The sequence below is a fragment of the Scyliorhinus torazame genome, chromosome 5, assembly GCF_047496885.1.
Source record: "Scyliorhinus torazame isolate Kashiwa2021f chromosome 5, sScyTor2.1, whole genome shotgun sequence".
Lineage (NCBI taxonomy): Eukaryota > Metazoa > Chordata > Chondrichthyes > Carcharhiniformes > Scyliorhinidae > Scyliorhinus > Scyliorhinus torazame.
This window is the reverse complement of record NC_092711.1, coordinates 272,991,415-273,004,180: the sequence shown is the minus strand read 5'-3', so window position 1 is coordinate 273,004,180 and position 12,766 is coordinate 272,991,415. Positions and strand designations below refer to the sequence as shown.

Sequence of the window (12,766 nt, the reverse complement as noted above, 5' to 3'; positions counted from 1 at the left end):
TTCTCGTTAACTATTGAACTGTGCAGGTCATCACATCCAAGCCCAATCCTGTCTTCAATCAATTTCCAGACAGGCACACTCTCCAAACAAGATCAGCAGAAAGTAATGGTAATGGATGATTCTTTCCCCCCCCCCCCCCCCCCACCCCCGATCCACTCTGTCTGAGGCCAGTTTATTTCAGTGCAGTTCTGAGGGCCTGGATTTGGGATCTTTACGTTCCCTCTGGCTCACAACATGATCATTTTTAATAAAGCTACACACAATTAAAAATCTTCAGTGTCTATTAGTTGTAATAAATATGGTGCTCTACAGTATTCTTCATAATGAGCAACATTCAAGGTGGCTAATAACTCAGATTAAAATGAATGCAACAGTTTAACATTTGGTTCGACACTGTACACTATACAATCAATGTTCATGCTGGAGAAAGAAGCAGCATGCTTTTCAACTGAAAATTATAAACATCTTCTATAACATTGAGGAAATGTGTACCATTGTTAAAAGAAATCCAAATGCATGGTAAATGGAATGTACCAAAGCAACAGGTTTGAAAGATGTCTCTCAATCTCACAGGAACGTAACTGCAGAAATCGTACAGAGGCAGGAAAAGCAACAGACAACTAAGCAAATAAATGCCTGGCCCAACGCCAGACATGAGGGATTTTTAAACAATTTTTATTTTAGGTTTTTCCCTTGCTCTATTGTTCACTAGGATACTGTTACAGAAGTGTCAACAGTCCTCCAGGACCTAAGCAGCTGTTCAATTTCCATGAAGCCAGACAATACGCTTTGCCAGGCTATTTAAACATGAATTGCTTTGCAACAAAGCTCAATTTTGCTCTCACCTGATATCCATGCACAAACATTTTGTAGCAGGAGTCATTGGATACAAAGCAGAAGTAGGAACGGTGTCTTCTCTCTATACAAAGCCAATTAAAACACCCCAAATGCAGCTGCAGTGGGACTTCCCCTGGATTAGCATGGCAGTGCTATGCTTTTACACACAGAGCCATTGGGAAATTTTATTTTGATCAGCCAAGTGGAAAACTATCGCTGATTTCACCAGTCTCCAAGCCAAAAGTACCTATGGCCTGGATTTAAAGCTGGGGGTGGGATACCTGCCCTCTTGTCGTCCTGGACAATAAAGTAGGGGGCAAGCCCTGCTCCACTTGTCTAGCTCACCCTGCCGCCATTTTACGGCTGGTGGGCTTTTAAGTTGCTTGAACCAAGCCTTCCATCCCCAATGGGAGAGCAAATCTTGCTTCTAAGAGCTGTCAGTCAATCAAAGGACCGACAGCTCTCTGGGTCCAGCAACATCAGCTGGAGCAGTGGCCACTGCAGGGACTGCCAATTGCCAGGGATTGCCAATGGCAACCGTCCGTGGAGCCAGTTGCAAAATTAAGTGCAGGGGGTGGGGGGGTTTCGACACGCCTCGCAGGTCCCACTGAAGAGGGCAAGGGAACTGGGGCGGCCGAGGTGGAGAGGGAAGGTGGAATGGTGATATATGGGGATGGGAAGATCTTTGAGGGCTCCTATAGGCACGGGTCCCATAAAGAAAGTACCTTACCCATTTCCCACCACAATAGGCTTTGCACTTGGTGTCGGCCTCTGCCCACCATGAAGAAATTCCTATTAAGTAGCCATTAATTGGTAGGTCAAGGTCCTCAACTGGTCCAACTGGTGGATGGACATCTGAACACCTCCCCCCTGTCAAGGGTAAAATTGTGGGGGTAATCAGGGTGGGAAGCTAGGCACCGGAATTGCTGCTCATGACATTCAACCCAATTTATGCACCCCAACTCTGAGTGGGGTGGGGGTGGGGCATAAAATTCAATTCTATCCTCTATCTGTGTAAAATCTATGTCTGAACAATCCTTTGTGCAAACACTGCCTCGGGACACTTACAAAAATCCACAGCACTTACATATAGGTTGGCAGTACTATAACCTAAGGCCTCCAAATGTTTGCAGGGACAATTCTAGAGTGTAATCAGCTGAAATCCTGCAGCTTTCCAGCACAATATGCCAGCCATCTCCACGTGCTGGTTCAGTTAGGTTGGCTTTATGCATTAAAGCATAAAGTGAGTCAGGTTAGTTGGTTAATCATAAACTTCAGACCTGCTTGATTCAGGTATCAGAACAGAAACTCTTTGGTATCATCGTGGAACCAGCAGAGTGCCAAAGAAATACCATTTACAAACTGGAGGTGACACAAATGACCCTATAGTGCAACTTGTAGGATGTCTGACATTAGGAAGAACGCTGTGAAAAACATTGTGGTGACATAACTCTAGAAGCCAATGCTTTTGAAACTGCTGGACAAAAAATTAACGTATTTCTAGCCATTAGTTCAACAGACATGTGCCAGTTAACTTCTCCATGAAAATAATGAATGCAGGAATATCATACAATCAAAACCAGAACTCCCTGGATGACAAAAAATACAGACCGTAAGAAAAAGCAGAAAATGTGTATCAACAAGAACCGGACTAAATATAAAACGTTCAGAGGAGAAGTGAACTAGGAAATCTAAGAGGCAATGAGAAGGTATGAGAAGAGATTGGCAGCTAACATGAAAGGGAATCCACAATTTTACAATAAGGCAGAGAAACAGTAAAAGGATACTAAGAGGAGGCGTGCCAATTAGGGAACAAAAAGGGGACCTTGACATGTAGGAAAAGCACATGGGTGGATTATTAATGAGTACTTTGGTAATTAGCCATACTCCACATGGGACCATCGGCATATTTTTCTGCATCAAGCATAGGACAACAGAAGCCTCCATGAACTACCACAGTGGGTACAGGCACTGAACCTGTGCCATTGTTGTGATTCTACAGCACACTCTTGCCATCAGGCAACTGAGCTAGCTAACCAACCTCCTTTGCATTTGCCTTTACCAAGGAAGATGTTTCAAAAGTCATAGTGAAAGAGAAGTTAGCTGATACTATATTAGCTAAAATTTGATGAGGTGATATTAGATAGGCTGTTTGTACTTAAAGTTGATAAATCACCAGGATTGGATGGAATGCATTTGTGAATGCTGAGGAAGGTAATTGCACAGATCAGCCTGAAATTTCGCCAAGATGACAAGGGTCTCTGCCTTAGCCTAACTGGCCCTAGAGACCCACCCCAAACCCACCATCTACCATTTTTACTGGGGAGGGAATGGGGGAGGCTGTAGTTTGCACATCTGTGGTTCACATGTAAAAGTGCAGCTGCCTTCAAACAAATCCATTTTTATAAATAAAATATCTGAAACACAATGTTTTCACTTCAGATCTTTAAGGAGAAGGTCTACAGCTGCTGGAATTCATTGGAAAGATGGGGTACTCTTTTGGTTAAGTCAAGGGACACCTTTAGGAGAGGTAGCATGCACTTTGAGAGAGGTCAAACACCCTTTAGGAGTGTTAAAAGTAGAGGTCAATGTGCAGTAAAAGTGGATAAACTATAGGAACTATCAAGATTTGATGTAATGGGGACTGTCAAGTTTTCAAAATATTTAAATCACCTTGCCTTTTAAAGGAAAAAAGCAAATATGTTGCAGTTTTAAAATGTACTTGCTATTTCACTCTGTCTGTGACATGAACCTGAGAGCCATCATTATGGGATTTCTACTGCATGACTGATTTCACAACCTATTGTTATCACAGTGGGGAGGCTGTCAGTTCAAAGTTTGCTTGAAGGATCCAAGTGGTTATAAAACCTTTGATGTGGGGCTATAAATACAAATGCTTGTTTTTATAAGAGATTAAGCACTTGAAAAAAATGTTTGTTTTATATAGGATTATATAATTGAAGGAATGTAAATGTAGTGAATTTTTTTTATGATTGAGAGTGACTCTAAGAAAATGAAGTCCGCGATAGACACTTAGAACTTTATTTCATTCATCTCAGTTTGGGTCCTGAGGTCTGCCTATGGTGGATGCTGGGTGAGTTGCCATGATGGGTGTAAGCACAAAGGGCCATGGGTGTGGGCCATGGATTGGCAAGATTGGAACTAAATTGGCATGGCGCTATAAAGGCCCATTTGGAGGTGGGAATTGGGACATAGTTTGGTACAAAGAGTATGAGGGATCATGGGGGTGGGTGGGGTCATGTGGTGGCATAGGCTGCCAAATGGGGCACAGGGAATGTGAGTGTGGGAGGCAGTGAGGGCATATGCAGGGTGCTGTTTTGTTATTTTTTGTTTGCAGCTGGGACCAAGTCGCAGATCACTGAGATGGGCCTTTCGCATGACCTGCCTCTGATCCTGGCAACCCCTGTGGCTACCTCTGAACTCTTCCTGGGGGTGACAGGCCCACTCCAGCTAACAACTGTGTGCCCCCACCAAACCCAAAGAAAATTAGACCCTCGGGCACGTTCTCCCGAGTTTAGTTTGCGGAGCGAGAATTCAGGCCTAACAGTTCTCCATGGGTTACAGGGATGGTGCTATAGAGCTGAGGAATTGCAAATGTAATTCGGAAAAGGGTGCATGGAGAAACCCAGCAATTACAGGTAAGTCAGTTTAACCTCAGCATTGGAAAAGCTTTTAGAAACAATAATCTACTGCAAAATTAACAGTCACTTGGTCAGGTGTGGATTAATTAACCAACTTGACAGGGGTTTTACATGAGGTGACAGAGAGAATACATGAAGGAAATGTGGTTCATGTGGTGTATATTGACTTCCCAAAGATTTTTTAAAGTGCTACTTGGTAGGCCTCATAGCAAAGGTGAAGTTCATGGAATAAAAGTGACAGGGATACAAAGTTGGGTGAGGTACACAAACAGAAAAGTGGTGAATGATTGGTCTTTGAGCTGAAGAAAGGTTTATAGTGCGGTTTCCCCAGGAACTGGTATGAGGACCACTGCTTTTCTTGATCTATATTAAAGCCTTGGGTGTGCAAGGCACAATTTCCAAACTTGCAAATGGCACAAAACTTGGAAGTGTGCAAATTTTTTGGATTCTGATAGACTTCAAAAGGACATAGTGAGGCTGGTGGAATAGGTGGATAGGTGGCAGAAGAAATCTAATGCAGAAAAATGTGAAGTTTTGTATTTTGGTAGGAACAATGAGGAGAAACAATATACATTAAATTGTATAATTCTGTAAAGGATGTAGGAACAAAGAGACCTGGGGGCCTATGTGTACAAATCGTTGAAGGTGGCAGTGCAGGCTGGGAAAGTGCTTGAAAAGGCACACAGGAAACTGAGTTTTAGAAATAGAGATATACAGTACAAAAGTAAAGAACTTATAGTGAACCTTAATAAAACACCACTTCATCCTCAGCCTGGAGTATTGTAATCAATCCTGGGTACCACACTTCAGAAAGGATTTGAAGGCTTCAAAGTTTGTTCATTAAAGATTTACGAGAATAACTCCAGGGATGAGGGCTTTCAGTAACATGGATAGGTTGGATAAGCTGGAGTTGTTCTCCTTCCAGCAGAGAAGGTTGAGAGGAGATTTGATAAAGTTATTCAAAATCATGAGGGGTCTGTATAGAGTAGGTAGGGAGAAATTGACCTCATTGGTGAGAGGGCTGAGAACCAGAGAACATATATTGGCAAAAGAACAAAAAGTGCCATGAGGAAAAATCTTTACAATTTGGAATGCACTGCACAAATGTCTGTTGGAGATGGAATCAATCTTGGTTTTTGAGAGGTAATTGGACAAGCACCTGAAGGGAAATATCTACATGACAACAGTGAAAAGCCAAGAGAATGGAACAAGTTAAGTTCCTTTTTCAAAGAGTTGGCACCAATTTGATGGGCTGAATGCCCACCATCTGTGTTGTAACTAATGATTCTATACATTTAGGAGTTTGCCAATTTCTAAAGTAGTAACTTCTAAGCTATGGTAATAGTGCTGGTGCTCAACATACATATATATGACCAGATAGCCTTTTATGCAGGAACTAGTTTTATCAGTAGCAAATTATGGAGGGCTGCCTTTGTTTAAAAATGTGTGAGAAAAATAACATAAAAATAACAGAAGGTAACATATTTAGACATAAGATTCATCTGCAAAAATAATATTTTCAAAGTCTTCCAATTGTGATTCAGTGCACCGTCTGCTTTGCCACTCTTGTCTTCTCCTAATTAGCTCACTCTCCACTATTTTAGCGTCTCTGAGGCAGTGTTTGGCCTCGTTGTGACGGAAGTAGTCCTTAACAGTAGTTTTAACAGAAGGCGGTAAAATAAAGCGAATAGTGTGCCTTTTATTACTAGTGTTATTGCTACATTGCTGAGGAGTTACAGGCTGAGTTGAGCCATCTAATAACTGCTTATCGCTCTGTGAAGGAGAGTCTCTTGAAGAAGTTCTCGTTAAAATATCCCCAGGTATAATGTTTTGCTGTGATGCCTTGGATGCATCAAAGATCTGTCTTCGTGTAACAGATTGGAGAACCAAGGGAGAGTCCTGTCCATAAAACACAGTTTGCGGGATGTGAACCTTTAAGGTCTGCCCTGATGGTTTTGTACTTCCTTTACTGGGGGGCAATACACAGTAATGACTATTGTTATCTTGTGAGGCATTGCCAACTTCAGGGTCCTGTCTCTCTTGATCCATATGTTGTATAGTTAACAGCTTACCGGGTGCCATGTAGAAAGTTATTTTAGTGCGCTTAACATTCTTACTAAAAGAAGGCACTACAGTGGGCTCCTCGGGTAATGTGACAAATTGTGTTGTATTGGGAAAAGTGGACCTATTCCTTCTTTCCTGATTACTTTCTCTGTTTAATTCCTCGGTATCATTTTGGACACAATTTGTTCCAAGTTCATCGTGTTCGATACAGGCTATACTTGTAAAACATTCAACGTCCTTTACAGAATCTTCATCATCCTCAGATCTTTGACTTTTTGAATGAGACACACGCTCCATTGGTATTCGGGCCGAATCCTCTCCATCACTCTCACAGTCCAAGTCTCCCTCTTCTACTGTTTCCTCATTGTACCAATCCAAATCATCAAGACAATAAGCCACTGAAGATGGTGATGACCCAGATAATTTGCCAGGAAGCATATTGGAGGTACAAGGTGAGGATATCTGGCTTTTCCCAGAATTTCCAAAGTGCAAACTGTCACTGCGACCAAACACTGATGAGTCGGAATAAGAGAAGGCACTATCTATTGAACTTAGTGAAGACCCTGAGGGTGACATGGTGGGAGAGGACAAGCTTGACAGACTTGACCTTGTTGACAGATTCATTCTATGTGGATTAGGCTGTTTCAGCTTGGTATTAATCTGAGGAGACCTCCAATAAGTATATCTTGGTTTATTACAACCCGGGACTTTCCCATCATCCAACAGCTTCTGACTTTCAATCTGAAGCCTTTTCAGCTGTTGCAAATAATCAAGGTGGCCGTGAGTCATGGCTGCATCACAGCTCGACTGGCGGGCCACTGGCTCATGAGACAGGGCCAGCTGGTGTGACAGGCAAACACTGGGCTCGGATGAGCAACGGTCTCGTGCTGAGTCAATGCTCTGGATTGCTGCAAGTGAAGAGACGGAGGAGCAGGAATATAAAGACTCATTTTCCAACTGCTCGCAGAGGTCTCCACTGTCACTCTTCTCTAGGATTTTCATACATGGAACTTCATCATTGAACAAGTTCTGTTGGCTCCAAATGTTCTTGGATTCTTCAGCCGTGTGCATTCCAGATTCATTCAGGCTGATGAAGATGGAGTTGCTTTGATTGTCCTTTTGAACTTTTTGCCTTTTTTGACCGGACAATGCTGAATCCATGTTCTCAGAAGAATACCGTGGCGGCAGCAAGTCCACATCTGCAAAGGTAACATTGAAAGAAAGATCAGAATGTCATAAGTTTTCAACGTGGTTTTCATATGCTCTCACCTGAAGGCGCTGACCCTCACTGCAATATTGTCCCTCAGATGCTCGAAGAGATATATGGTCAGTCATGTGTGTGATGTAGGCAGTGAAATAGAGTAGGCTATTCAACAGCCATGGTCAACATAGCCAAACCAAAATTTGTCCCCATTTGACAATCTTTCCAGTTTGAAGCAGGACATATTCGAACATATTTCCAGAAACATTTTTACTGCTTTGTTTCCACTTATTAAGAAGTAACAAAATTGATCCCAACTTTTAAAAAATGACAAGTTTAATCTCTGTTAATAAACTCACATTTTGAAAAAAAGTGCAGGAGAGTATTGAATGGGAAAATTGACAGGAATAGCCCACTCACCTGTTAGAACCACAGACTAAATATAGTTAATTATAGCAGAACGCCTGGCTGATTTAATTTCTTTCATGGTACAACAGCACTTTAGCTTCTTTATAGTCACCCTGGCAGATATCAGCAATCTCAGATCATCATTTGGACTTCTCGGCCCTATGGTTTAGTTTGACAAGGCCTTTACCCATTACTATTGTTGTAAGTAGGGTTAACTAATTAAAAGAATACACATGTCCAGATCTTGTGGGACAAACACCAGGCGCTAAAAGATCATTTGCTCTCAGTAAGGGGTCCCTCGTGCATTACAGTTGTTCAGCTGGGCGTAATTGGTACAGGTGTTCACATGTCCTGTGCTGCTCGCAGTAATTAGTACAGGTGTTCATGGACCTGTGCAGCTGGGAGTAATTGGTACAGGTATTCACAGCACCTGTGCTGCTGTGAATGATTAGTACAGGTGTTCACAGGACCTGTGCTGCTGTCAGTGATTAGCAAAGGTGTTCACAGGACCTGTGCTGCTGTCAGTGATTAGTGCAGGTGTTCACAGGACCTGTGCTGCAGCAAGTGATTAGTGCAGGTGTTCAAGGGCCTGTGCTGCTGGCAGTGATCAGTTAGCTATGAGGAGAGATTAAATAAACTGGGATTGTTCTCCCTAGAGAGACGGAGGCTGAGGGGCGACCTGATAGAAGTTTATAAAATTATTAGGGGTATAGATAGGGTGAACAGTTGGAGGATTTTTCCCAGGGCGGAAATGACAAGTACAAAGGGGCACAAGTTCAAGGTGAGAGGGGGAAGGGTCAGCGGAGATGTGTGTTTTTTACACAGAGGGTGCTGGTGGCCTGGAATGCACTGCCAAGTGAGGTGGTTGAGGCAGATACGTGAGCGACCTTTAAGACTTATCTGAATAGATAAGTAATATTGTTGTGGGGCAGTCTTTTTTAAAGTTGGTTGGCTGATGTTCAACTTTTCTACAGGAAGGGATGAGCAATATGCTCCCCTGTAAAATTCCTCCTCCAGTTTCAAAGTCAGGGAGTCATGAACAGACATAGATATAGAAGGATACAGGCAGTTGGCCTAGACAGGACACGTCATCGGCGCAGGCTTGGAGGGCCGAAGGGCCTGTTCCTATGCTGTATTGTTCTTTGTTGCACAGGAGTGAACGGTACAGGTGCTCACAGGACCTGTGCGACCCCTTTCAAAACTGTGTGTCAAAGAAAGCTGGAGCAGTTGATTGACATTGTGATCTAATCCTCCTGGTGTATATGGTGCATGTATGACATGACCACATTAGCTCCCTTCCCAGTATGAGATGTCAAGTGTGTCATTTATGGACCTTAGACTTTCCACAAACCCAGAGCTAGCAGCATGACAAAACCTAATTTGACAGCCTGAAGATTTACAATATAATCGAGCAAAAAAAATCTTTCAATTAGCAACTTAACCAACTGAATGGAAAGAAAAGGACTTGCATTTCTGGTGCCCCTCATGAGCTCAGAACATCCTAAAATGTTGTCTAACCAAGGAAGTGTAATGTGGGGAATCACAGAAGCAGCATCTTTTTTGATGATGTTGGTTGTAGGATAAATAATGGCCAGGGCCACCTCACTCTCGGCTAGAGCTATCCTATGAATATTGCCATGAGGCTTTTTATGTACCTCTGAGAGGGGAGCTGGGCTTCAGTTTAACATTTCATCTGAAAGATGACACCTTGGACAACGCCTAACACTCATTATTATACTGAAATGTCAACCTGGATCATGTCTTCAAATCTCTGGAATGTAGCTTTAACCAATGACTCCCTGACTTTGAAATTAGAGGAGGAATTTTACATGGGAACATATTGCTCATCCCTTCCTGTAGAAAAGTTGATCATTAGCTGACCAACTTTAAAAAAGACTGCCCCACAATAATACTACTCCGGGAGTGATATTAATAAGGTGATTGTAGGTTTCTGCCCCTTGGGGAGAGGATGTCCTGCCCTCAAAAGTTGTTGGATAGTCCCATGAGCTCCAGACTCAGTAGTGGCAACTGTTGAGGCTACAAGCAGTCCTAAGCTTGGATGCTGAACTGAAAGCAAGTCTGGGTGGGGAGGAATCAGGTTCTTTAGGGAGGGGGTGAAGGGGATTGGGTGGCCAAGTTTTGGATGCCAAGGTGTGTCACAAAGGATGGGCCACAGCTTGGGGGAGTGCCCCCGATGAGCATAAGGTACTCCATGATGGAGGTAATACCCCTTCCTGCCATTTTACCTGAGTTGGTGAAAATGTACACTGGCCTCCTTCATTTTGCATTCCTCAGCCAGAAGTATTATCGCAACGAGGGTGGAAATAAGCCTTTAAATGGGCATTTACTGGCCTGTTAAGGACCTCAAATGGCCTAAGGCGGGAGAGTTGGCTGATGTCTTACCTGCCCACTGTATTATGGGGGACAGCTTGAGGGCGGGCGGGAATGCAGTGGGCTGTCACCTGTGTGGCGGTGTGGTGTTTGCACCTACTGAAGAAACACTGGGGTAAGAATTAGCCTGGGCATGCTATTGGGTCCAGATTCCTCCGCTCCATGTCACCAGCACCCGTCCAAAGCAAAAGACCTGAGCATCAATAAAAATTAATCCTTGGACTTCAATGGCATACTTTTGCATATGTTTTGCTTCCCAGAAAACTACATACTAATATGTACCCCATTATTTCACATTGCATCAAGGACAAAGAAGAATGGGGAAAGGAACAAGTTTATTATCCATGAGCATTCTAGGCTCAAAGTTCCTTCTTGATACCTTCTTTGGTTCTATCAAATGACGCACAAATAATTTACATGGTTACTCAGAAATGTTTATCCTTTTGTAAATGACTACCTGGCTAAAATAAATTCAGGTATAACATGATGATGATAAATCTCAGTTGAGATTTATTTTGAGGTCAATTGCAGAACTGCAGAGGAAACAAAGAGCACGTACATGTGTAACAAACTCAGATCTGTTTATCCGAATATCGTTTATTAAAAATACTCATTTGAACCAGTGAGCTTTGACTGTCACTACTATTAGTCTAAATATATCTACAAATCTTGCTGCCAGAGCTTTTACAGCTATGCTTGCACGAGCATTTTATAGATAATAAATCCACCCAGCAAAATATGTGTGCAATAATAATAACTTATTGTCACAAGTAGGCTTCAATGAAGTTACTGTGAAAAGCCCCTAGTCGCCACATTCCAGCGCCTGTTCGGGGATAATAAATCCACCCAGCAAAATATGTGTTCAATAATAATAACTTATTGTCACAAGTAGGCTTCAATGAAGTTACTGTGAAAAGCCCCTAGTCACCACATTCCAGCGCCTGTACGGGAATTGAACCCGCGCTGCTGGCTGTGTTCTGCATTACAAACCAGCTCTTTAGCCCAGTGTGCTAAATCAGCCCCATTCTTGCAAATCAGTCAAGAAGTATCTATTAAAAAAACACTACAAACCGAGTAAGTCCTTAGTATTTCCCCGCTGGACATCTCCTGATCCTTCGAAGAGTGAATTCAGACCACTCCCAAAGATTCGATAAGAGTTTTCAATCATGAATTGTACCAGAATGGCCACCTGGAAAAAAGCACAAAGTCACAGATGCATCACCACATTTAACAATAGTGGCTTGTACTTAATGTAGCAAAGTAGCCCAGGTCTTTCATATAGGGTGTAGCAGAGATTTTGGAGAGAATTGGGAATTAAGGATTAATTTGTAGAAGGTGATGGTCAGGCCACAGATGGAGCAATTTGTGCAATTTTGAGCAAGCCATTCTAGAAAGAATATTAAAGCTTCAATGGGAGCGGTCAGAAAACATCTGCTTTACATTTGTGATTAAGTGTAGCTTATTCTTCATCTAGTAAAAATGTAGTAACGTTTATAACAATTATGTTAAAGCACAATGTAAGTGATACCCTTCCACAGCAGTAACTTTTCTCTTCTCACCATCTATGGAAGCTATTTGGCCTGGCTAGCTTTCTTTGAAAGCCTCAAACTGTCTGATTTGAAATAGGCAGGCAAATAAATGCCTTCACAAAATTAACCGTGAACTGATAAATTCAAATAACTGCTGCGTTCAAAAGTGGTTGCCAATCAAAGTGATATTTAAACAAATCATGCTTGGGAGGGAAATCTTCACTGGCATTATCAGGCAGAAAAAGGTTGGTAGTCCCTTGAAAATTGTGAAAAATTGTATGGATTGATATAATGTTTTTTTAATTTAGAGTACCCAATTCACTTTTTCCAATGAAGGGGCAATTTAGCGTGGTCAATCTGCACATCTTTGCATTGTGGGGGCGAAACCCTCGCAAACACGGGGTGAATGTGCAAACTCCACACTGACAGTGACCCAGGATCGGGATCGAAGCTGAGACCTCGTCGCCATGAGGCAGCCTGCTAACCACGGCGCCACCGTGCTGCCCTTGGGCTGATATCACATTAAAAATGGTTTACTTCTGGAAGGCTGGGTCTGTCTGAGGTCAATTTACTTTGTATATCAGGTCTATTGATTGGGAAGTGCTGCCAAAGAGGATCAAAAATAGCAAGTTTAGGTTATTTGTATGGGCCAGAAGAAGCAGGAGTCTTCCTCT

At 42.6% G+C, this 12,766-nt stretch overlaps 1 protein-coding gene across 3 annotated transcripts in view; it reads right to left on the bottom strand.

Annotated features, from left to right (window-relative positions):
• Nucleotides 1-263: 263 nt before the first annotated feature.
• Nucleotides 264-12,766, bottom strand: part of arhgap20b (Rho GTPase activating protein 20b) — a 156,827-nt gene continuing 144,324 nt past the window's right edge. For all 3 annotated transcript variants that reach the window (XM_072505578.1, XM_072505577.1, XM_072505579.1), the window contains exons 14-15: nucleotides 11,635-11,752; nucleotides 264-7,762 (exon numbers count right to left, since the gene is read on the bottom strand). In XM_072505578.1, coding sequence (XP_072361679.1) covers nucleotides 5,985-7,762; nucleotides 11,635-11,752 — 1,896 coding nt within the window. In that variant the 3' untranslated portion in view covers nucleotides 264-5,984. The remainder of the gene's footprint in view (nucleotides 7,763-11,634; nucleotides 11,753-12,766) is intronic.